This window comes from Amia ocellicauda, chromosome 8 (assembly GCF_036373705.1).
Source record: "Amia ocellicauda isolate fAmiCal2 chromosome 8, fAmiCal2.hap1, whole genome shotgun sequence".
Lineage (NCBI taxonomy): Eukaryota > Metazoa > Chordata > Actinopteri > Amiiformes > Amiidae > Amia > Amia ocellicauda.
Window position 1 is genome coordinate 40409874 of NC_089857.1, and position 25704 is coordinate 40435577.

The 25704-nt window shown below is 42.8% G+C and overlaps 1 protein-coding gene across 4 annotated transcripts; it reads right to left on the bottom strand.

The window, feature by feature from the left end:
• Positions 1-17945: 17945 nt before the first annotated feature.
• Positions 17946-24581, bottom strand: LOC136755042 (cilia- and flagella-associated protein 251). 4 transcript variants are annotated; one of them, XM_066711400.1, is made up of 6 exons: positions 24489-24581; positions 20823-20954; positions 20056-20188; positions 18862-19559; positions 18124-18492; positions 17946-18041 (listed from the first exon to the last, which is right to left on the bottom strand). In XM_066711400.1, the coding sequence occupies exons 1-5, from the start codon at positions 24510-24512 to the stop codon at positions 18397-18399; spliced, it is 1083 nt and encodes a 360-aa protein (XP_066567497.1). In that variant the 5' UTR covers positions 24513-24581; the 3' UTR covers positions 17946-18041; positions 18124-18396. The 4 variants fall into 4 exon arrangements, with proteins under 4 accessions (XP_066567497.1, XP_066567498.1, XP_066567496.1 ...); XM_066711401.1 differs by having other exon boundaries at positions 18880-19559; positions 24473-24568; XM_066711399.1 differs by having other exon boundaries at positions 18333-18492; positions 24473-24568.
• Between the last annotated feature and the right edge of the window lie 1123 nt (positions 24582-25704).

Below are 25704 nucleotides of genomic sequence, written 5' to 3' on the forward strand. Positions count from 1 at the left end.
ATAAAAACTTCTAAGCAGTAATTAGTTAGAAAATATACATAAACTACAAAAGAAGCCTAGAAGTCATATCAGAGTTCTAACAAAATGTTCCTGCTTTGTGCTGCTTTGAGGTCATATTTATTCTTAACCCTTTAGAGTAATCTTTGTTAACGAAGTGTTATATGAATCTGTGATCCATGTATTGGAATTAATCAGGATCTTTGCTTTTAGGCTCCAGATCATTTCAAAAAGAGCTGCCCTTTTCAGTGTTGTGAGCAGTAGCTTTAGATTCACATGAATGCAAGGCAACAATTGTTCTTGAGAAGGTTGTGCAGCTGCTGACTTAGCGGAGACACTGCACTTGCACGCTCTAGGATGAACCCAGTGCTACATGGGAGCGGATATTTACTCACTTAACCAAACAATCTGCTCTGTGAAATACAAAACCTTTTTAATGTGATCTAAGAAATGTCTCCGTGACCTTGACCACTCTGCAGCAGCCTATCAACACACATGTATTTGCAGCTGTTGTACCAGAGCAACTTTCATCGGACATCTGGGGCCACACAAACAACTTCATTTGCATCCTTAGTCAAAACAGTTGGACTTTCTCTGCCCCCCCCAACCAATCTTTTTGGCAGATAACACAATACATAGCAAACTAAGGGATAAACATTATATTGGAAGCAAGTGTCTGCTGTCACAGCGGAATACATCTTGTATTCATTGTTATCAAATGAATGCTTACCTGCTGAAGACCCCGCTCTGAGGGCAGAAGTTTAGGTTGGCCAGTCCTTGTGTGATGGAGTAGGATGTGTGTGTCCTTGGCCCCTGACCATCCACCTGTGAGTCTGGTCCCTCAGAGCTCCATCCATCCCCAGTCACCATTAATGCAACTGCTATTTGTTTTCAGAGACTGTGTTCAGCCGTGGAAAGCAGGGTGTCTAGCTTGGATACATCTCAGAAGTGAAACATCCTTATCTGTCCCAGGCTGCAGTGGCCTGAACTCAGGTCTAAGATCACCGGCAAGACTAGGCAAGGCCAGAGAGGAAGGACTGTACACTAGGAGACCAATACTGATTATGATGACAAATAACAATCAACTGGCATAATTTTAGTTTTATTACAATAAGTCAATGGAGAACATTGTTCATAAATGTATTCATGATTCTGCACAATACACAACATGAAATAAATCACAACATGTACTGACAGTCTTTCTAGAATAGCAGTGAATGAGCCGTGCTTATGAAATCGAACAGCTGCAGGAACTGTCCGATGGGGATTAACCTGACAGTGTTACAAATTTAACTGCTTAGGAGAGACAGAGAGAGAGAGAGAGAGAGAGAGAGAGAGAGAGCATCAAAATACAGCAATATATCTGATCATGTTAAAATGCATCCTGGAACATCATTCATATATACCTCATGATTAGTTTTGAAACGGAAGGTTTGCTCATGAATATCAAAAAAACAATTAATGCACAATATTCCCCTGGATAATAGAAGCGTCCTTTATGTGATTTTGTCCAAAGCAAATCAGTCAGTGAATACCCTTATTACCTTTAATATAGTGTAAGAGTCGTGGGGAGGATTGTGTGCTCTCTTAATTAAGAGTCAGCTGTCATAGGATGGCAGCATCTCGTCAGTTTCACCACCATTTAGCCCTTTAATATGGAAACTCTTAAAGCGATTACCATTAAATTACATGTTTACAAGAAATCATTCAATTAGTTTGATTCTGCGTACATCCACTTTCAGGGTTCGCTCTCTGTTTATTCTTGCAACGCATAGCCACCACAGGCCGGGGCAGTGGGGGAACGAAATATGAATATTGGAGTCAATTCTTCCACAAAATCTTGGCGTTTAGAGAAACAAGGATGCGCCTCACTTGACTTTTCTTACTCTTTTTAAAGTTATATTGATACCATTATAGTTTACCTGTAGTCTAGCTCTGATATAATGCTTCACAACCAATTTCAGCAAAATGTCTATTTCAGCTGCCCAGCTTTAGATCCAAACATGGAAGACTGAAAGAAAGAAAGATACTGCTGAATTATTCCTCATTTTCAAGATACTGAAAGAAACCGGAATATCCCTTTAATTTAACACACACTTTTAAATAATTAACACTCTTATTTGTTCTGTTTTTCCTTCTGTGTGTTCATCTGAGACATAGTGTTGTTTATTTATCACCGATGTTGTGTCCAGGATTTATGTTTTATAACTAATTCCAGGCATGCTGATATACTGAGATCTGTCACTGTAGTTGCTGAACATGTAAAGAGTTTTGCAAAGGCTGACAAAAAGTGAGTGAAAGGACAGCTTCAGCAGCGCTTTCATGTCTCTGCAGAAACTCAGGAAGCGACGTGGCAGGTGGAAAGTGCTCGGTCCTCTCACAAGTATTTTAATTTATGTTTATGAGAAGTATCAACTGCAGGAAGCTTTGGGACAGATTTCAATGGCAGAGCACTAATCCCACCTCCCTAGAACAGTGCACAAGAGTGGTCCCATGCTACAGAACTGATCTCTATTGTTTAAAGGCCTTGTGAGAATGTTAATTAATGGGTAAAGTTATACTCCAGTATTTGGGCTCCCCTGTGTTGCTACCCGTCGATGAAAACTCTCATATTTGCAGTGTGATAGTGAATGGAGATGTCAATAAATATTCTATTTGCTGTTTGCCATTATTTTGTCATGTGGATGAAAGGATCTCTCTCATGAGATTCTGATCAATAATTCTCATTTAACCAAAAACATATCATCCACTTCCTTAGATATATATATATATATATATATATATGTGCTCAGTAATTTCTGTCTGCATCATATGTGTATGTATATATATACAGTGAGGGAAAAAAGCATTTGATCCCCTGCTGATTTTGTACGTTTGCCCACTGACAAAGAAATGATCAGTCTATAATTTTAATGGTAGCTGTATTTTAACAGTGAGAGACAGAATAACAACAACAAAATCCAGAAAAATGCATTTCAAAAAAGTTATAAATTGATTTGCATGTTAATGAGGGAAATAAGTATTTGATCCCCTATCAATCAGCAAGATTTCTGGCTCCCAGGTGTCTTTTATACAGGTAACGAGCTGAGATTAGGAGCACTCTCTTAAAGGGACTCTCCTAATCTCAGCTCGTTACCTGTATAAAAGACACCTGTCCACAGAAGCAATCAAACAATCAGATTCCAAACTCTCCACCATGGCCAAGACCAAAGAGCTGTCCAAGGATGTCAGGGACAAGATTGTAGACCTACACAAGGCTGGAATGGGCTACAAGACCATCGCCAAGCAGCTTGGTGAGAAGGTGACAACAGTTGGTGCGATTATTCGCAAATGGAAGAAACACAAAATAACTGTCAGTCTCCCTCGGTCTGGGGCTCCATGAAAGATCTCACCTCGTGGAGTTTCAATGATCATAAGAACGGTGAGGAATCAGCCCAGAACTACACGGGAGGATCTTGTTAATGATCTCAAGGCAGCTGGGACCATAGTCACCAAGAAAACAATTGGTAACACACTACGCCTTGAAGGACTGAAATCCTGCAGCGCCCACAAGGTCCCCCTGCTCAAGAAAGCACATGTACAGGCCCGTCAGAAGTTTGCCAATGAACATCTGAATGATTCAGAGGAGAACTGGGTGAAACTGTTGTGGTCAGATGAGACCAAAATCGAGCTCTTTGGCATCAAATCAACTTGCCGTGTTTGGAGGAGGAGGAGGAATGACCCCAAGAACACCATCCCCACCGTCAAACATGGAGGTGGAAACATTATGCTTTGGGGGTGTTTTTCTGCTAAGGGGACAGGACAACTGCACCGCATCAAAGGGACGATGGACGGGGCCATGTACCATCAAATCTTGGGTGAGAACCTCCTTCCCTCAGCCAGGGCATTGAAAATGGGTCGTGGATGGGTATTCCAGCATGACAATGACCCAAAACACACAGCCAAGGCAACAAAGGAGTGGCTCAAGAAGAAGCACATTAAGGTCCTGGAGTGGTCTAGCCAGTCTCCAGACCTTAATCCCATAGAAAATCTGTGGAGGGAGCTGAAGGTTCGAGTTGCCAAACGTCAGCCTCGAAACCTTAATGACTTGGAGAGGATCTGCAAAGAGGAGTGGGACAAAATCCCTCCTGAGATGTGTGCAAACCTGGTGGCCAACTACAAGAAACATCTGACCTCTGTGATTGCCAACAAGGGTTTTGCCACCAAGTACTAAGTCGAAGGGGTCAAATACTTATTTCCCTCATTAACATGCAAATCAATGTGTAACTTTTTTGAAATGAGTTTTTCTGGATTTTTTTGTTGTTATTCTGTCTCTCACTGTTAAAATACACCTACCATTAAAATTATAGACTGATCATTTCTTTGTCAGCGTGCAAACATACAAAATCAGCAGAGGATCAAATACTTTTTTCCCCCACTGTGTATATATATATATATATATATATATATATATAAATGAAAATGGCTTGGAGAGGAGATCATAATTCGTCCCAAGGCCTGATTATAATTCATACAATAAAGTGGATCAAAATCTACTTTCAATAATAGCACTTACGAAATTACAGGTAATTTTGGCGGTGACATTAAGCATAAGATTATCACAGCTCCATGAGAGAGAGAGAGAAGCTCTTAATGGCTTATAATAAGAGCTCAGATGTTCAAAGCATGAGGCACGAAAGACTCACAGTTTTAATGTTTGTGGGTTATCGTTTCTGAAACTTCTGTTTTATTTCATTTTTTATTTCATAACATTTCAGTAAAAATGATTGGATATGAATGGTACATTTTTACCTGGGAAATTAGCTTTCTGTCGTAACTAAGGATTGAGGGCTGATGTTTTGAGTTGAGTTGAGTTGTTTTGAGCTGGTTGACAATCAAAACAACGCCGAGATGTATTCATGTCTGAATTGTAAACCATATACATACTGTTTCTCTTTGCTTACACTTCTTAATGATACCACAGAGCATAACTTTGGGTAGTGGAAATATGGCTAGAGATCCTCTCCAAGGCGTTGTTTCATTTCATATTTATATATAAATATGTGTGATGTGTTTACAGTATTTCTATAGGGATCTAGTTCAAGAGAACCTTTACTCCTAATGTTACAGTTCAACCCTAATGTAGTCACTAAATGTCTTTATATATATAGGAAATACAAGGTTACATTTGATACACAGTTCGCTATGAAACTGTGTGTGTTGGTACATATGGGCCTACTTTCACATTGTCTTGTTGGCTACAGTTAGGGTAAAAGTTTAAAAAGCTGTAGGCAATCTATTGATATAGTGGTGCAGTGGTGTAATGGCTACACTCAAGCTGATTTTAGAGGATTGTTTTGAGGTATTGAGCACAGATCCACAGATTAGATTAAATAAATCTCAACTTGCACATATAATATAACTTCCACAGCTGAGATGCATCAGCATCTAATTTGGTGAATTTAATTTGACTCATAAATAAACAGAATGGACCGTGCTCTTTGGAGTGCCAAATGAGAAGCAGCATTAGCATTCAGAGAAAATGTAAATGTCACAGATTGAATGATGTCTTAACCAGCTTGTCTTGAAATGGGGAATAAGCCAGGGTTTCCTGACAGAAAAGTCCATTATAACTGGAAAGCATGGGAAAATGATGTATGTTTCAGTGGCACTGCAAATGAAGGACACATATATTCACAGACTCTGTTCATCACTGAAAACTAATAGGTGTACTGAAAATGCCCATCATTGTGAAAATAGCGATGATCAAATCTTAAAAGTTTTATGAAAGAGGAATACAATTTGTGTATTTGCTTCTAACTTTCAGTCCTACTTATCATAATAATTTAAGGAGCCACAATATGCTTCAGTGATGTCTTACTAGTGGCCTATACTCTGAATACAGTGAGGGAAAAAAGTATTTGATCCCCTGCTGATTTTGTACGTTTGCCCACTGACAAAGAAATGATCAGTCTATAATTTTAATGGTAGGTGTATTTTAACAGTGAGAGACAGAATAACAACAAAAAAATCCAGAAAAACGCATTTCAAAAAAGTTATACATTGATTTGCATGTTAATGAGGGAAATAAGTATTTGACCCCTTCTACTTAGTACTTGGTGGCAAAACCCTTGTTGGCAATCACAGAGGTCAGACGTTTCTTGTAGTTGGCCACCAGGTTTGCACACATCTCAGGAGGGATTTTGTCCCACTCCTCTTTGCAGATCCTCTCCAAGTCGTTAAGGTTTCGAGGCTGACGTTTGACAACTCAAACCTTCAGCTCCCTCCACAGATTTTCTATGGGATTAAGGTCTGGAGACTGGCTAGACCACTCCAGGACCTTAATGTGCTCCTTCTTGAGCCACTCCTTTGTTGCCTTGGCTGTGTGTTTTGGGTCATTGTCATGCTGGAATATCCATCCACGACCCATTTTCAATGCCCTGGCTGAGGGAAGGAGGTTCTCACCCAAGATTTGACGGTACATGGCCCCGTCCATCGTCCCTTTGATGCGGTGCAGTTGTCCTGTCCCCTTAGCAGAAAAACACCCCCAAAACATAATGTTTCCACCTCCATGTTTGACGGTGGGGATGGTGTTCTTGGGGTCATTCCTCCTCCTCCAAACATGGTGAGTTGAGTTGATGCCAAAGAGCTCGATTTTGGTCTCATCTGACCACAACACTTTCACCCAGTTCTCCTCTGAGTCATTCAGATGTTCATTGGCAAACTTCAGACGGGCCTGTACATGTGCTTTCTTGAGCAGGGGGACCTTGCGGTCGCTGCAGGATTTCAGTCCTTCACGGCGTGTTACCAATTGTTTTCTTGGTGACTATGGTACCAGCTGCCTTGAGATCATTAACAAGATCCTCCCGTGTAGATCTGGGCTGATTCCTCACCGTTCTCATGATCATTGAAACTCCACGAGGTGAGATCTTGCATGGAGCCCCAGACCGAGGGAGACTGACAGTTATTTTGCGTTTCTTCCATTTGCGAATAATCGCACCAACTGTTGTCACCTTCTCACCAAGCTGCTTGGCGATGGTCTTGTAGCCCATTCCAGCCTTGTGTAGGTCTACAATCTTGTCCCTGACATCCTTGGACAGCTCTTTGGTCTTGGCCATGGTGGAGAGTTTGGAATCTGATTGATTGATTGCTTCTGTGGACAGGTGTCTTTTATACAGGTAACGAGCTGAGATTAGGAGCACTCCCTTTAAAATTATAGACTGATCATTTTTTTGTCAGTGGGCAAACATACAAAATCAGCAGGGGATCAAATACTTTTTTCCCTCACTGTACGTACAATCTGACAATCATTTCAATCTGATGTTATTCAATCTAATCTATTCAGTCTTGTGTAAACTGTAAAGCACTTTGGGTAAGTCCGCTAACAAACAAACAAACAAATAAATCATAATAATAATAGGTGGGAAACAGCAATTAGCAGCCTGATCTTGTTTGCAACCCACCAGCCATGAAAGCTAAGGAAGGAAATGAAGTGTTGCATCAGGTGGCACTTTTCTAAAAGCAGAAAGACTAGTTTCAGTGGCTTGACCAATTTCAATATAGGGGTGGAGGTCAATAAAACCTCACCCCCTTGTCAAATGAATCTTCTAATAAACTCCAATAAATCCTGGTCATCTGTTCAGTGCTGGTGTGTGCAATTCAGGGCGCAAACATTATGTGTGTAACGAGTCCATATGCAAGATCAAAAGTGCTCTGTAATTGACATATTCAACCACATTTCAAATGTAAACATGTCAGTTTAAAAAGCCCCAGATCCTTGCATTGCTCCTCTGGGGGTTATTTTGCATTAGGGCTAACCTTCATTAGGGCATCCTGAAATATCTGTTGATTAAAATTGTGATTTCCATATGAATGTGCCCAAATTACTGTAATAATTACATTATGTTCATTGAAACAACGAAGATAGGAAGGAAAAATAAAGGCAGGATGTCACATGAAGCAATTTTCTCACTCTAATCAAAATCATTATGTAAAAAAAGAGGACAAAAATGACAATGCTTAACATCCAAGGAGCCTAAAGCAATCATGTGCTCTTAAATAATTCAAAGGGTGAAAGAAGAGGGGAAGTAATTACCGTGGCAGCACATCATACCGAATTGTGTCAGTGAAACACAAATTCTGTACCTGTAAAGAGGCATCCTTTTACATGTCAAATATTTGAATATTTAACAATGTAAAATCGGAATTACAAAATGACAAACAACACACTGGAAAGTAAAGATGCATTACACTGAGAGACAGAATGATCAGACTTACCCACAAGATGTTCCCTATGAAGACAGCTAATCATCTCCTATATGTTATTATATAAGAACTGCTGTTCCTGCTGCCTCACGCCCATTGAAATGCCCTCTCCAGACGACACACCTTCCATCGCTATCCAGCATGAGGCAGAGTGACAATATTTTCAGCTGAGGGAGAGGAGGTGATGTACAGGGCATTGCAGCCTGAGTGTTCAAGGGTGTGCATCAGGGTGTGCATGTTTAGTTTTGTGTAAGTTAACACTGCTCCGCTTTGTATAAGATGTGTACCTAATGGTCAATAGAGGTTTTGCTGTTGATCTAATACATGTAAGGTATTTGCATTCGCTAACAGCAGGAATTAGAGAGGGGTTAACATTAACATTACTGTAGGACGGAGCAACACTGTGAAGGGTGAGAATTCATCGCAGGACTTTAGGAACAGGATGTGCCAGATACAGTGTGTGGCATGAGGATCGGTCACTAGATGCACTAGACACAGTATTCGCTGCTTTCCTATATCCTTCTTATCACATTTCTTTCTATTTGTTCCTTCTTGGTCTAGAAAACATTCTGAATAATCAGGATTCCCCAGTTCTTGGCATTGGATGTTGGGAGCTCCACTAGTAGTCATGTCTAGTCTTATTTTCCCTTTCTACAGGACAATGAAGGTACCATGTCCATTAACAATACATGAGCTTTGTATTAATATCAATATCTACCTCTCTTAAGAAAGTGTACAAACGTCTCCATTAATAACTAAGTGATCAAGGATCCTATCCAGTCTGTTTTTGAATGTTCCCAAATTGTCTCTTCAGCCACATCGCTGGGGAGTTTGTTCAGATTGTGACGCCTCTCTGTGTGAAGAAGTGTCTCCTGTTTTCTGTCTTGAATGCCTTGAAGCCCAATTTCCATTTGTGTCCCGGGTGCGTGTGTCCCTGCTGATCTGGAAAAGCTCCTCTGGTTTGATGTGGTCGATGCCCTTTATTACCAACTGGACTAACAGTGCCACCTGCTGCTATAACTGCTTCAGACTGGGCCAAAAGCACCACAAAACATGGCCTGCTCCAAGGCTTCAGTTGTATATAAATCTATTAAGCTCTAGGATGAGTCATGAGAAAGTCCATTTGTAAATTGCTGCACAAAATCTTTAAAATGTTTTGTATCACCGACTCTTTCCATCTGAGAAGCACGAGTTCTTCAGCAAAGCAGAGTAGCGTCTCTTGCAGGTGAAACACAGGAACTGTGGGGTAACAGTGCCGCCTGGCGGTCAACAGACACTACTGCAGCCGAATAAGCTTCAAGTCAGACGCACTGAGCCAAGTGACGCCGTTGTACAATGGGAAACACTCTGCAGGTGTAAAAAGCTTTCACAATCCAGGAAATGTAGAATTGATCTGTGCATTGCAAATAGCAAACTTGTACCCCATTGCATTTTGGTCTTACCTTATATCTCAAAGTTGCTGGATGCAAAGTGTGCGGCAAGTTGTAACAGTACAATCCAGCAGAGCCCAGTAACAGGCGGCAATGGTCGAGAGAGAGAGAGAGAGAGACTAACGTGTCCCAGGCATCTCTTTCTGGAGAGGTTGCATTACTGACCAAAGGAAAAGAGACTCGTCTGCAGCCCAGTCCCACGGAGGAATATCCAGAACCAACAGGCTATATTTGACCTTTTTTAATTTTGTCTGCAAATCAGCAAACAGGCATCACAAATACACTATACACCACAGTCAGTCCATTCGTTGTTGTCGATCAGGCCACATGTTTTCATCAAAATCACACTTCACAGTGCAGCGAGGAACAAATCTCCTTGCATGGCATATCCACGCTTTGCCGTCCTCTGCAGTGATTTCCAGACAACCGGCATTCATTGCATCTAGGAGAGACATCTGGTCATGTGGACAGAAATCATGAACTTTCCACCTCCAAGCAGAGAAGAATTCCTTGACTGGATTGAGAAAAGGAGAGTATGGTTGGAGACATTGCATCACCAATCTTGGCTGGGCTGCAAACCATTCGGTACCCAGATGGGAGAGATGGAAAGTAACATTGTCCCATATGATGAAGAAGCAGGTCTCACTAGCCCTCTCTCGTCTGGTGGAACCACTCCCTGGTGCATCAAGAACTGTGAGGAGACTTTCTGTATTGTATGGGCCAGTGGTAGGGATGTGGTAAAGAACCCCACCGCTGGGGAGAGCGGCACACATGGTGATGTGTGCACCCCTTTGCACATTCACAGTGGCCCTCTTACCACTGGGGTTCCTCCCTTGACTCCTTACATTTGAAAGGTGGAAGGCGGCTTCACTCGCATAAATTGCAGTCATGTATGTTTGTATTCCCCTTTGAGCTACTCCACCACCACACATCTGATCCCCTCTTCCTTTATGGGCAGCTCTACCTCTCCTTTGTCCTTGCCCTTGTGCATGTACTTGTCACCCTCAGCCTCTTACTTGGTCCATCCTTACAAACAGCTCAAATGTGAGCTCTTTTACGCATGAATAAGAACTGCTTGCTGAATGAACAATTGTGCAAAGAAGTTTTGCACACATGCAGAAGAGGTTCACATTCATGGGAGTAATTTGTAGTGGATGTGACCAAATGTTTTAATTTAATTTTGTAATGTTTTAGATTTACTCAACTGAGTTTTGTGTCTTTTGTAAAGAGTTGCGTTTACTGTTTTGCAAAACTTTTTTGAATATTTGCATTAAGTATGAAAGCTATGAGAAATGACTTACTGGTTTGCAGAAATGAAAACTGTTTTGCTCATTAGGCTAAGATGGAGATCAAATTGACACCAGTTTCATTAAAAGTATCTTAGCAATCAAGAAAAACTGTAATACCAGGTCTACGTGGAGACTTCAACCCAGTTGGTTTCACTTATCCTACTCTTGGAAGTGTTGTCCATTCAAGCCTAGTACTTTAAAGCTATCAAACTATTTTGTTTAAGTATTTTATGTTGTATTTTTGTTAATAATGATAATAATTATAGAGAGGAACTAACTAGGATTTCTGTTGATCAAGCACAGCCCTGCATTTCCTATGCATGTTACAAAGGTTATGAATATTTACAACCTTATGATTTGAGATAATAATGTGCATTACAACACATGTAGGCTAGCTGTCCAAGTAAATAAACAAATGTGTCAAAAACAAAACTGAAGGTACATTTGTGACCAAAGTGTTTATAGGAATTGGATGGTTTATAGAAAGAGAACAATGATACTGATAAGAACCCATGCTGTGATTCATATTAAGTCAACTACATGGATGTGTTAGGGAATATCTTTATATGAAGAGTTTTCTTAGTGAAACATTGTGACCTGGGTTCATTTGATATTAGCTAAACGATGGGCTGATTGTCACATTTCCCCATGTTTTCCCGTTCGTCACCCCTAGAGGTCGCCTTTCACTCACTACTTACCTGCTTCATCACTGTGCCCTACACACCTGTTTCCAGTTTCACCTGCCCTTTCCGCCACTATATATTCCGGTCTGTTCCCACAAGTCTTCGCAAAGTTTTGTTTATGTCCTGCAGCAATCCCGAGCCCGTTTCCTAGATCCACTTCTGTTCTTTGACTTTGTTAGTTTCTACGACCCTGTCTTCTTGGATTTCCCCAGTATAGTTTGTTTGCCTGATCGCCCGACCTTTGCCTGCCTACTGACCTCGGCTTTTGCCAGACCTCCTTTCGGTTTCGAAAATGGATGGATGGATGGATGGATGTTCTGAAATAAGTTTTATGCAAATTAAACTATTAGTGTGCATTTGCAGATCAGTCATTGATTCCATATTTGCCTTGGACACCTATATTGTTGTAATGTTAACTACAACTTTATTTCAATCTTTGCTAGAGAATAGGAAAAAAGTCCTCTGGAACAATAATGAATAGGAGTCTGATTTAAAGGTTGAGTGGATGGGATTGCCACAATGCATACAAATCATTTTTATTCTCTTGTACTTATTTGAAAGGCGCAACAATATTTCAAATCAGTTTACAGCTATACAAGAGAGTCTAGTGGATGACACAAAGTTTGTATATAAAGTTACATCGATGGTTGAGATCCACACTGCTGAATTTGTTCCTGAATGATCGTAATCAGTGACTTCAATATCAATTCAAGAACTTTACGGCACAGAAGGCAATGACGGGTAACAATCCAGCAGAAATATGAAGGCAAGTTGCTTTAATATAATATTTAAATAAAGTATTTAAATATACTGCATAGTATGAATGGAGAAAGAAAACAAAAAACATAAAATGTGGGCCAATCATAAACTGAGACAGTGGGGGACGTGTCAGGGACAGGGACGTGTCTCCGCTGTAAGCACTGCACCGCCTCACACACAACAGGATCTGCAGCTCTAAGGTGGGCTGCTCTGGTGCTGTCCGGCAGCAAAAACAGCACGCGGTACAGCTGACTGCACTGCTCTACCACAAGAGAGGACCAGAGGCTGAAGATTAAGGAGTGAATTCACTGTCCAGACTTGGTCTCAAGACAGAGACCATGACCCAGTCACCTGCCACATCGGGGTCATTTTGCAGTTTTTGCAGGTGCTGTTGGACCAGGGCAAGTGCCCAGCCATGCTCAAGGTGTACCTGTCGGCCAGATGTGGACCCTAGAGGCCTCTGCGGCCTCTATTTAGAGCCGGTTCAGCAAGATTAAGAGATTAGTTTTTGTGGTACAGCACAAGATGTTATTGTGTTTGTAACAGTAAACAGAAATCTTGGCTTTGCTTTCTTTCTGTAAATATGGCAATCCAGGCATGGACCTGTAAAAGAAACCGGAGGTGTATGCAGTTTTGCAATGTCTAGACAATTCATATTCTGCTCATTAAAGACTTGCTAGCAGTATTTCACATTGGGATATTTAGTTTTCCTGTTTAATCCTGGCATCTCCAACTGCATTTAAAGTTGGAAACTTCTTTAATATTAAAAATCACCTTAGATCATGGAGCAGAGAGAAGCTACATAAAAAACACCTGTATACTACCTCACACAAACAAAACACTGTAGCAGTTGCAAACTAAAGTCTGTTTCTGTTCACAGCAGTACATTTGCATATTCAATTTCAGTTTATGCACTGATGCTGAGTTTCTCGTTTCGTTTCATTAATAATCTTCGACATCAATCGTTTCCCATCAATACATAATGACTCTTTCCGATACTATTGTACCAGAGGCCTCCTCTTTAAGCTTTCTCCATCTCGCAGTGTTTAACTTCCTTATTTGTATTCAGGTAAATTGGGCCAATTGATATACGCATGCTTTAAATATCAAATTGATGACCTGATGAGAAGCTGATTAAAGACACAGAGAGACTCAGCGGCCCGTCTCTCTCCTGCGGTGCTTGCTGGAATACTGAGCACATATGTGAGGTACAAGTGATTTGCGTTCCCTTATCAATCCCTTGCGCTCAGTCCTGCAGCATCATATGCATTTGAATATTGATGCGTCCACTGCCACCTCTACCTACAACACTGGTGTTGGTATCAGTGATTCTTATAAAGTCCTATTTCTGATCAGTCCTATTAATTTGAGCTGTGCCTTCATTACACAAAAATTATGTTCCCTTTGTTCGAAAACCATTTTAAAGATTGTTTCTTGGTAAATTACAAAACACAAATTAAGCATTAATACTTTTTTTTCCCACAATGAACCTTTACAAGGGAGCATATATACCAATATTTTGATTCTAAGCATAGGATGGTCATGAGAGACTCAACAGTATTAGTCGTGATGTCTACTGGTCCAGTAATGGTCTATAGGACTACGATTGGTTGATGTGTTGCTACTGTATTTTGCATGAAGGGAAGGACAGATCAAAGACAAATATATATATATATATATATATATATATATATATAGTGAAGGATCAGCTTCCCTGTCTTGCCGAAACCCAGAAACACAAACAGAGATATATGTGGTAACGCCATGGCGTGTATTTATTGTAACCAAAAACAAACAAACCAAAAAAACCTAACCCGTATCTAGGGTTATCTATCAAAGTGCAAGTCCGTATCTATCAAAGTGCAAAAATACAGTTCAGTTCACACTGCAAATATGAGAGTTTTCATGGCCCCATTATGATTATTATTATTTATTAGCAGACACCCTTATCCAGGGGAATTTACACAATTTAAGAGCATTACAGAAGTGCAATAATACAGTATAAAATGACAGATCAAAACAATACAATTACAAGTTCAAAATGACAGTGCACAGGTAAAATATACAGTGAATACAAAATACACGTCCTACATCCTAGACTGTAATTGCTAACAAGTGCAGACAAGATGTGCAGTCATAGTTCAGAGCTAAGGAGAAGGGGCACAGGGACATCACAATAAACACGGGTACTGGCACTGTAAAAATAAGCAGTGTGAGGAAACATTATATAAAGTGAGAATTACAGGAGAGCTGAGCCACACGGGAATAAACTACTGGGTTAGAGGTACAGTCTGAATAGGTGTGTCTTGAGTAATCACCAGGAGGTGGTTAGGGACTCTGCCGTCCTGACTTCAATGGGAAGGTCGTTCCAGCACTAAGGGCCGAGGGTGGAAAAGGAGCGGCTCTGGAGGTTTGGCAGAGTTAGTCTTCTGGCGCAGGAGGACCAGAGAGAGGTCTGGAGGGGATGTACGGAGAGTTGAGGGTCTGAAGGTAGAGGTGTAGTCTGGTCCAGACAGCGGTAGGTGAGGGTCAGTGTCTTGAGCTGAATGCGTGCCGGGATTGGGAGCCAGTGGAGGGAGCGGAGCAGTGGAGTAGCGTGTGTGAATCGGGGCAGAGAGACACCAGGCGAGCCGCAGAGTTCTGGATGAGCTGGAGCGGCGGGTAGTAGCAGGCAGGCCGGCCAGGAGGGAGTTGCAGTAGTCCAGGTGGGAGAGGACCAGGAACTGGACGAGCAGCTGAGTCGAGTAGTCGGTGAGGAAGGGTCGGATCCGGCATATGTTGCTCAGGAAGAATCTACAGGTGCGTGTCAGCGTGGTGATGTGCTGGGTGTAGGAGAGCACAGGATCGAGGGTGACTCCTAGGTTCTTAGCGGAAGAAGAGGGAGAGAGTGTCGTGGATTCTAAGGGGACTGAGATGGAGAGATCAGCAGAAGGTGAGGAGGAGGGGGGGAAGATCAGATTTGGAGAGGCTGAGCTTGAGGTGGTGTGAGTGCATCCAGGTGAAGATAGCAGACAAACAGGAAGAGATGTGAGAGGGTATGAGGAAGACGGAAAGATCTGGGTGTCATCTGCATAGAAATGGTAGAGAAACCATGGGATGCGATGAGGGGCCCAGGGAGCGAGTGTAGAGAGAGAACAGGAGGGAGCCCAGGACAGAGCCTTGGGGTTCGCCTGTGAGGAGAGGTTGTGGTGTTGACGAAGAACCTCGCCATGTGACTTTGTAGGTCCGCTTATTGAGGTAGGAGGAGAACCAGGTGAGAGCAGTCCCAGAGATTCCAAGGTCAGAGGGGCAGGAGAGGAGGATGGAGTGATCGACGGTGTCAAACACTTCATCTCTCATCAAGGAGGATGAGGTCTGAGGAGAGGGAGGCCGTCCAAGCTCAGCTGATGGACTCAGTGACTGCCAGGAGAGCAGTTTTCAGTGGAGTGAGCTGTGCGGAAGCCAGACTGCAGAGGATCAAGGAGTGAGTGATGGGAAAGAAATGCAGAGAGCTGACTGTGAATTGCACGCTCAAGGGACTTTGAGAGGAAGGGGAGTAGGGAGACAGGGCGGTAGTTCTGAGGAGAGGGAGGGTTTTTTGAGGAGTGGGATCACAGTAGCTTGTTTAAATGCAGAGGGGAAACAGACAGAGAGAAGTGGAGGTGGAGTAGAGGTTGCAGGGGTTGAACAGAGGATTCAAGGAGTGATTGGAAGTAAGACTCCCAGCTGCCCTCGTTCTCTACCGCTTTCTACTGTCCACATTCTCCTCCTCACTCACCTCAGACAAGAAGTCTTACTTCCAATCACTCCTTGAATCCTCTGTTCAACCCCTGTAACCTCTACTCCACCTCCACTTCTCTCTGTCTGTTTCCCCTCTGCATTTAAACAAGCTACTGTGATCCCACTCCTCAAAAAACCCTCCCTCTCCTCAGAACTACAGCCCTGTCTCCCTACTCCCCTTCCTCTCAAAGTCCCTTGAGCGTGCAATTCACAGTCAGCTCTCTGCATTTCTTTCCCATCACTCACTCCTTGATCCTCTGCAGTCTGGCTTCCGCACAGCTCACTCCACTGAAAACTGCTCTCCTGGCAGTCACTGAGTCCATCAGCTGAGCTTGGACGGCCTCCCTCTCCTCAGTCCTCATCCTCCTTGATGAGAGATGAAGTGTTTGACACCGTCGATCACTCCATCCTCCTCTCCTGCCCCTCTGACCTTGGAATCTCTGGGACTGCTCTCACCTGGTTCTCCTCCTACCTCAATAAGCGGACCTACAAAGTCACATGGCGAGGTTCTTCGTCAACACCACAACCTCTCCTCACAGGCGAACCCCAAGGCTCTGTCCTGGGCTCCCTCCTGTTCTCTCTCTACACTCGCTCCCTGGGCCCCTCATCGCATCCCATGGTTTCTCTACCATTTCTATGCAGATGACACCCAGATCTTTCCGTCTTCCTCATACCCTCTCACATCTCTTCCTGTTTGTCTGCTATCTTCACCTGGATGCACTCACACCACCTCAAGCTCAGCCTCTCCAAATCTGATCTTCCCCCCCTCCTCCTCACCTTCTGCTGATCTCTCCATCTCAGTCCCCTTAGAATCCACGACACTCTCTCCCTCTTCTTCCGCTAAGAACCTAGGAGTCACCCTCGATCCTGCGCTCTCCTACACCCAGCACATCACCACGCTGACACGCACCTGTAGATTCTTCCTGAGCAACATATGCCGGATCCGACCCTTCCTCACCGACTACTCGACTCAGCTGCTCGTCCAGTTCCTGGTCCTCTCCCACCTGGACTACTGCAACTCCCTCCTGGCCGGCCTGCCTGCTACTACCCGCCGCTCCAGCTCATCCAGAACTCTGCGGCTCGCCTGGTGTCTCTCTGCCCCGATTCACACACGCTACTCCACTGCTCCGCTCCCTCCACTGGCTCCCAATCCCGGCACGCATTCAGCTCAAGACACTGACCCTCACCTACCGCTGTCTGGACCAGACTACACCTCTACCTTCAGACCCTCAACTCTCCGTACATCCCCTCCAGACCTCTCTCTGGTCCTCCTGCGCCAGAAGACTAACTCTGCCAAACCTCCAGAGCCGCTCCTTTTCCACCCTCGGCCCTTAGTGCTGGAACGACCTTCCCATTGAAGTCAGGACGGCAGAGTCCCTAACCACCTCCTGGTGATTACTCAAGACACACCTATTCAGACTGTACCTCTAACCCAGTAGTTTATTCCCGTGTGGCTCAGCTCTCCTGTAATTCTCACTTTATATAATGTTTCCTCACACTGCTTATTTTTACAGTGCCAGTACCCGTGTTTATTGTGATGTCCCTGTGCCCCTTCTCCTTAGCTCTGAACTATGACTGCACATCTTGTCTGCACATGTTAGCAATTACAGTCTAGGATGTAGGACGTGTATTTTGTATTCACTGTATATTTTATGCACTTGCGTCAGTTTGAACTTGCAATTGTATTGTTTTGATCTGTATTATTGCACTTTTGTATTGCTCTTATATTTTGAAAGTCGTCCAGGCTAAGGCTGTCTGAGAAGAAATAAATAATAATAATAAAACAACCATTACTTAGCTCATCTAGGCGAATATGTCCACTGGACCATGAAGGGGTCTACATGCTTAGCCTCTGTCTCTCTGGATCCCATCATAAGGACCTATGAGAGGAACATGGTTAGATCACTTCATAAAACAATTTTTTAAGCAATGATTTCTGACAAATAAGATTATTTCCTATACCTTCCTCTTATCTCTGCGTCGGGGACAGAGCCTGGCCACTTCAATATCTGGAGTCACAGATCATTGTGGGTTCGGAAGAGAGTAGAAGAAGGACCCGACCCAGGTCACTTCTGGGAGGGGGACGGGCGGGCCTGAGGGAGGAGGGGTGCTCTGCTCGGGTGTGGTTACTGCTTTCTTTCCCGGGTATCTTTTTAAAACAGCTTACGAACCCATGCAGTTATTCCTTTCTTCTTTTTTGTTTTCTTCCCGGTCTGTCCCATCTGCCCCTCCTGCTCAGCTTCTTTCTTTTCCCGCTGTTTCGGTCTCCTCCTCCTGCTGTCCCCTGAAACAGCACAGAGTCCTGAACCATGTCAGGGTCTTTCTCATCTTCTGCAGGAGAGAAAGAAAGAGGAGGAAAACATATAATGACATAACAGACTGGTGCGCTGACAGACAGATTGACAGCTGAGTGGCACAGAGACACAGACGCCCCTGCATGCTAACAGGCCAGTGACAGAAAAGTGAGTTTTCAGAAAAGGACATGTTCCTCTCTCACAACATCTCAACGCATTCTCTCCAAAGACACTGTTGATGTCACAGAACTCGTTTTCACAATAAGTTTGCTTCAATGTAACGTAGGTCTCGGGCTCATGTGCAATGCGCCAACAGAGACGCACAGAGAGGGTATATACAGTTCGGTACAGATGCACTAACAGACACTACATGGACACTGCTCTGACACACAGACACTAAACTTGCCATCAGTGGAGTCTCTACCTGGAGGCCGGAGGACATGTTCCTCTGTGTCTCCGGACTGTCCTTCAGTTCTTTCTCCTCTTCTACTGGTGTATCCCTCTCCATTTCATCCACCTCCTCTTCCTCCTCCTCCTCCTCCACACCCTTGTCAGCCTCCTCTTCCTCCCCTTCCTCCACACTCTCGTAGGCCTCCTCTTCCTCCGCACTCTCGTAGACCTCCTCTTCCTCCACACTCTCGTAGGCCTCCTCTTCCTCCGCACTCTCGTAGACCTCCTCTTCCTCCACACTCTCGTAGGCCTCCTCTTCCTCCACACTCTTGTAGACCTCCTCTTCCTCCACACTCTCGTAGGCCTCCTCTTCCTCCACACTCTCGTAGGCCTCCTCTTCCTCCTCCTCCTTCACACCCTTGTCGGCCTCCTCTTCCTTCTCTTCCTTCTCCTCCTCCACAGTCTCGTCGGCCTCCTCTTCCTCCTCCTCCTTCACACCCTTGTCGGCCTCCTCTTCCTTCTCCTCCTCCACAGTCTCGTCGGCCTCCTCTTCCTTCTCTTCCTTCTCCTCCTCCACAGTCTCGTCAGCCTCCTCTTCCTTCTCTTCCTTCTCCTCCTCCACAGTCTCGTCGGCCTCCTCTTCCTTCTCCTCCTCCACACTTTCGTCGGCCTCCTCCTGGACACTGTCCTCACTCATTTCAGATGGAGCACAAGCTGTGAGAAAGTTCAGGGATGTTAAGCAGATTTGAGTACAGAGCAGCTGCAGTGACAGTCTGGGGGAGCGCAGACACCATGTCGGGCCTGAGAAACTCTTTTCATGGGAGCTAACAGTGTCGGCCTGAGTTTCCATCATCAAGTTGATGGGGCTGTTTGACACCATTGTGAGTGAGAAGATTAGCTTCATGTACAGCAGGGGTTTTCAAACCGGTCCTGGAGTATCCCCTGCCCTGCTGGTTTTTGTTCCAACTGAGGTCTTAATTGCTTAATTTAATGTACAGTATGCTACTCTGACTCTCATAAACACACCTAACTGAGGCCCATAATGGAGAGTTAGCTGACCAGCAGGCAGACATCAGGAAACATGACTGGATGGACAAACTCAGAGCACCAGCTGTGATGGGACAGATCTGAACACAGTACTAATGGAGTTAAACTGCTACCAGCTCTCCATGTCCACACTGGTCACAAACTACTGTCCCTTAAATCTTACCTAGCTGTCTGAGGATGAAGGAGTCCATGTGGCTCCTCCAAGTCCGAGATGTGTGTTGCAGGTGCTCTGCGTGCTCACACAACAGGGCGCCAAACATCTCACACAGCGTGTCCATCTTGATCTGGCTGGGGTTCTGGAATGCCATGGGATCGGAATCCAAATGTGCATGAATACAGACATATAAAGAGACACCGTCAGGGTGGGGAGAGGAATGACACTGGACAGCTGGACTAGACACACACACATACTGAACTAATTTAATTAGCGCTCCGGAGACAGCCAGTCGGACAGAATAGTCTGAATGTTTTCTAGAAGAGCATACTATCATATTGAACATTACACTCTACAGGACATCAGTGGGATTACTAACGTACCCCAAACTTTATCACAGACTTCTAATTTTGTTCTCTATGTGGCCTTGGATTAAATAGCAAAACACAGAGCTGAAAAGTGCACAAGATTTACACAATCGTGCTGCAACAGTAATGCAAACAATATATTTGGCATCTAGAAAGTGCACTGTCAGTACTAGGGGAGCGCAAAGTGTCCTAGTATCTTTCATGAGGTTATCAAACTATAATAACTATCAATACTAATCATTATAATAACAGACAATGTGCATGAAATAACACTGTAAACATACAATAACACCGCCCATCAGAGTGCTGTAGAGTGACCGTCAATAGTAAAACGGCATCACATCATCATCTAACGCCCTCCTGGTGACGGCCCTCTCTCTCAGCCCTGACAGTAAGAGTGGTACACACCTCCACTGTGGCGCGCTCGCACTTGAGCAGCAGAAGCATCATGGAGGAACGGAGCTTGTCAACGTTGATCCTCAGCTCCTCCTCCACAGAGGCAAAGACCCTCTCTGCCTCATCCTGGAGCTCCTCCTGTACCTGCATCAGCCAGTGGGGAGGGGATTTAGGACGCAGTGACATTGTGGCGACAGCAGTTTGTAGAATCACACTGCGGATCCGTTCAGATGTGAGAACTGAGCGTGATCTACACCTGCTATTATTATTGCTACCACCATTAACAATAATAATAATAATAATAATAATAATAATAATAATAATAATAATAATAGTAATTGAGCTCTCAGTTAATTAACGCTTAATTGAAGTAATTACAATGTGACACACACATGAACAAAACTGCAAACACTCAGAAGTCCAGCTCAAGACATTAGCTATTATTTAAAGTCCCTCTTATTGCAAAGCCTACTGTGTGGGTTTTGCACAATTCCGGATTGTAGTTTCTGGAGCGATTGCACTTTGCCACGCCGAGCGCTGCTTATAGAGGCAAAACTAAACTGTAAACACACATTCACAGCTGAATAAAGGGTTATGGCACTGGCAAGCAAATAGCTTTCCCTCGCCTCCCATCATAAAGCCTCAGCATCACCCGTGTGGTTTGTGAAGCCATTTCTGTCCAATAATTAACAGGGCAAATAATTAAAGTGGAAATGGTGAACTAAGCAAATGGAAGAGCAGATCATGAGTATGGATTCATATTCAAAGATTTAAGCTGGTTCATTACTTTGTCCTTTGAATAGGAACAGGACCGCTACAGAATGTGAGATTGAAGGAATGTTTGTTAAATGCGGGACATTTCACTCAATCAATGCTGTGATTTACTCTCCTGATGAATCTTGAGGTGTAGCATCATGTTTACTTTGTCAAGAAAGGGTTACTGTACAGAGGAAAGTGTTTTGTAGTTTGCAAGCAAGGCTCTGTGGTTATTAAAATATTATAATATTAAAAAACAAGAACAAACCCACATTGGTATCTTCCCCAGTCTTTCTTAGATTGTTCAATGATTAAAGACTGTTCTTGTAAAGTATTTATAAGCTCAATAGATACCTATTCTAAGTGAATGCCAAATTGTTTCTGTATGTAGCTTGAATAAGAAACAGTAGATCTCATTTTCAGAGTGCTGTACTGCTTGCAGTAAATTTCATTTTTTATATTGTTTTTTTCTCCTGAATATTATGCGTATTGTGATATATTTTGACATTGTAGATCACTGTGTGTAGTGTTAATTTGCATATTGCTCTTAATTTAAACTGAATTGTTTTGTAACTGGAAAATGCATCCGTTTCTTAATTTATCCTTTCATATTGTAAAAGCTATAAGCAGTGGGTTGAAACTGGTTCACGCTTTTGGTAACACGTACAGTGAGGGAAAAAAGTATTTGATCCCCTGCTGATTTTGTACGTTTGCCCACTGACAAAGAAATGATCAGTCTATAATTTTAATGGTAGGTGTATTTTAACAGTGAGAGACAGAATAACAGCAAAAAAATCCAGAAAAACGCATTTAGAAAAAGTTATAAATTGATTTGCATGTTAATGAGGGAAATAAGTATTTGATCCCCTATCAATCAGCAAGATTTCTGGCTCCCAGGTGTCTTTTATACAGGTAACGAGCTGAGATTAGGAGCACTCTCTTAAAGGGACTGCTCCTAATCTCAGCTCGTTACCTGTATAAAAGACACCTGTCCACAGAAGCAATCAATCAATCACATTCCAAACTCTCCACCATGGCCAAGACCAAAAAGCTGTCCAAGGATGTCAGGGACAAGATTGTAGACCTACACAAGGCTGGAATGGGCTACAAGACCATCGCCAAGCAGCTTGGTGAGAAGGTGACAACAGTTGGTGCGATTATTCGCAAATGGAAGAAACGCAAAATAACTGTCAGTCTCCCTCGGTCTGGGGCTCCATGCAAGATCTCACCTCGTGGAGTTTCAATGATCATGAGAACGGTGAGGAATCAGCCCAGAACTACACGGGAGGATCTTGTTAATGATCTCAAGGCAGCTGGGACCATAGTCACCAAGAAAACAATTGGTAACACACTATGCCGTGAAGGACTGAAATCCTGCAGCGCCCGCAAGGTCCCCCTGCTCAAGAAAGCACATGTACAGGCCCGTCTGAAGTTTGCCAATGAACATCTGAATGATTCAGAGGAGAACTGGGTGAAACTGTTGTGGTCAGATGAGACCAAAATCGAGCTCTTTGGCATCAACTCAACTCGCCGTGTTTGGAGGAGGAGGAATGACCCCAAGAACACCATCCCCACCGTCAAACATGGAGGTGGAAACATTATGCTTTGGGGGTGTTTTTCTGCTAAGGGGACAGGACAACTGCACCGCATCAAAGGGACGATGGACGGGGCCATGTACCGTCAAATCTTGGGTGAGAACCTCCTTCCCTCAGCCAGGGCTTTGAAAATGGGTCGTGGATGGATATTCCAGCATGACAATGACCCAAAACACACAGCCAAGGCAACAAAGGAGTGGCTCAAGAAGAAGCACATTAAGGTCCTGGAGTGGCCTAGCCAGTCTCCAGACCTTAATCCCATAGAAAATCTGTGGAGGGAGCTGAAGGCAGTGGGACAAAATCCCTCCTGAGATGTGTGCAAACCTGGCGGCCAACTACAAGAAACGTCTGACCTCTGTGATTGCCAACAAGGGTTTTGCCACCAAGTACTAAGTCGAAGGGGTCAAATACTTATTTCCCTCATTAACATGCAAATCAATGTATAACTTTTTTTAAATGCGTTTTTCTGGATTTTTTTCTTGTTATTCTGTCTCTCACTGTTAAAATACACCTACCATTAAAATTATAGACTGATCATTTCTTTGTCAGTGGGCAAACGTACAAAATCAGCAGGGGATCAAATACTTTTTTCCCTCACTGTATGTACAGATCTGTGCAGAATCACTTGCTGTGTACAGGACAGTTGAAAGGGTGAACAGAAGACGATTACGATGCGACGATACACACGAGAAAACGGACATACTCGGTGAGGCGCTATAATAAAAATCAGTGCAGCTGTTTTACCCTTAGTGCTATACTGTGCTTTTACAGGCTGTAATCCTATATAACGTACACATCAGTAATCAATGTGACAAATGAAACTAAGCATCTAAATAAGGTTGAGAAGGTAACTGCAAACTGAAAAGCTGCTGCAGCTGAAAGCTACTTAAAAGTGTTTTTGTATGTTTGTTTTTCAAACCAATACACAATCGAAACTTAGAGCAAAAAGCATTTACTCATCTATTAAGATACCAGATCTCTTTATTTTATAATTGTTCATAAAAAAGGGTAGCTGATTTGAGATTGTTACTGGTTTAACAGTAGGCAAACTTTAAATGTAATGAAGTGTTTGTTGAAGGACTTCGTTAACATATTTGATCACAAGACGGGGCGCTTGACGTTGAAAACTCGCCATGGCTGCTTCCCAATACTTTGAGGAATATTTATCAAAATGTGCCTTGTATGATTTCTGCTTTTACCAGTTTTTCAGTTTCACAGTTGCCTGCAGCCTCCAGTCATTATCATATTTCAGCAGACATAATAATAAGAGTAATAAAGTTGTATTTCTAATAATAATAAGATGTGACTCACGGCGTTGTGTTCCCACCATGTTATATCTGGCATCGGTCATGAAACATCATACACCGAATAAAGAAAGTGTAAATATGTTTATATCACTGCGCAGAGGCTGCTAGCGTAGATGACATCCGTTGTGACGTCACACCGTAGCGACAAGGTTCGATACACACGCCCGCGCACGGCATTGTGGGTAATCCCCGTGATCTTATGATTGGATTATTCAATTATTATTGGGTTATTAAATGTATTAAAAATGTGTTTTATTTATTTATATATATATATATAATGTCAATAATGCCAGTAATACAAAAGTTATCTATGCCATATTTTTCTATATTATTGTGTTATTTGTGTTATTATTTTTTGTAAAAATACTGCAGTAATATAACATTCCTTCATGTTTATATGTACAAGTAATAACAGTGGTTCTCAATCCTGGTCCTGTAGGAAGACCTACCCTGCTGGTTTTTGTTCAAACAAGTACTTCATTGAACCTTTAATACATTAAATCAGGCGTTCCCAAACCGGTTCTGCAGGACACCCTGTCCTGCTCTTTTTTGTTCCAACCGATATTTGAATTGCTGAATTGATTCCTTAATTGAACTAACAATGCAATATAAAGCTCAATTATATAATTAAGAGCTCAGCTGGAACAAAAAACAGCTTTCTCTTTTTCACAAACAAATACATAATTTAATGCAGGGATTCCCAAACAGTCCCTGGTGGACCCCCTATAATATATATTTGTTGATATATAAGTCAACAAATATATATTATCATAGACACCATATTTGATGTATTTGTGGAATCTGGTCTAAAAAGTGCTATTGCTACCTACAGATTTAATTTGATCACAATGGCAGATGCAGATATCAAATGTTGATGTTTAGTGATGGTCTAGTAAGTCTGTATGCATTGTCTGGGGAATTTAATATGATCTTTGTGACTTGTGCTACACAAGCATTGATGAAAGCATCATTTCTGAAATTTTTGCTGCGGTTTTCTTCACTTTAAGACCAGATTCCTCTAAGAACTAAAATGTGGTGTCTATGATATATTTTTGTTGGATTTGTTTCTTGTTAAAAACAGTGTGTGGACAGGATCTCTCTCTTCAACTAATTTTCTTCCTTCATGCACCTGTAATATACACTCACCTAAAGGATTATTAGGAACACCATACTAATACTGTGTTTGACCCCCTTTCGCCTTCAGAACTGCCTTAATTCTACGTGGCATTGATTCAA

What these genes read in the sequence shown, in the direction of transcription:
- LOC136755042 (XM_066711399.1), bottom strand. Translation starts at nt 24,505, where the DNA reads ATGCCAGATATAACATGGTGGGAACACAACGCC. An exon ending in CTTCATCCTCAGACAGCTAG is followed by an intron (nt 19,560 to 20,055) that starts GTAAGATTTAAG and finishes ACTTTCTCACAG; the next exon opens with CTTGTGCTCCATCTGAAATG. An exon ending in AGGTAGAGACTCCACTGATG is followed by an intron (nt 18,493 to 18,861) that starts GCAAGTTTAGTG and finishes TCTCTCCTGCAG; the next exon opens with AAGATGAGAAAGACCCTGAC.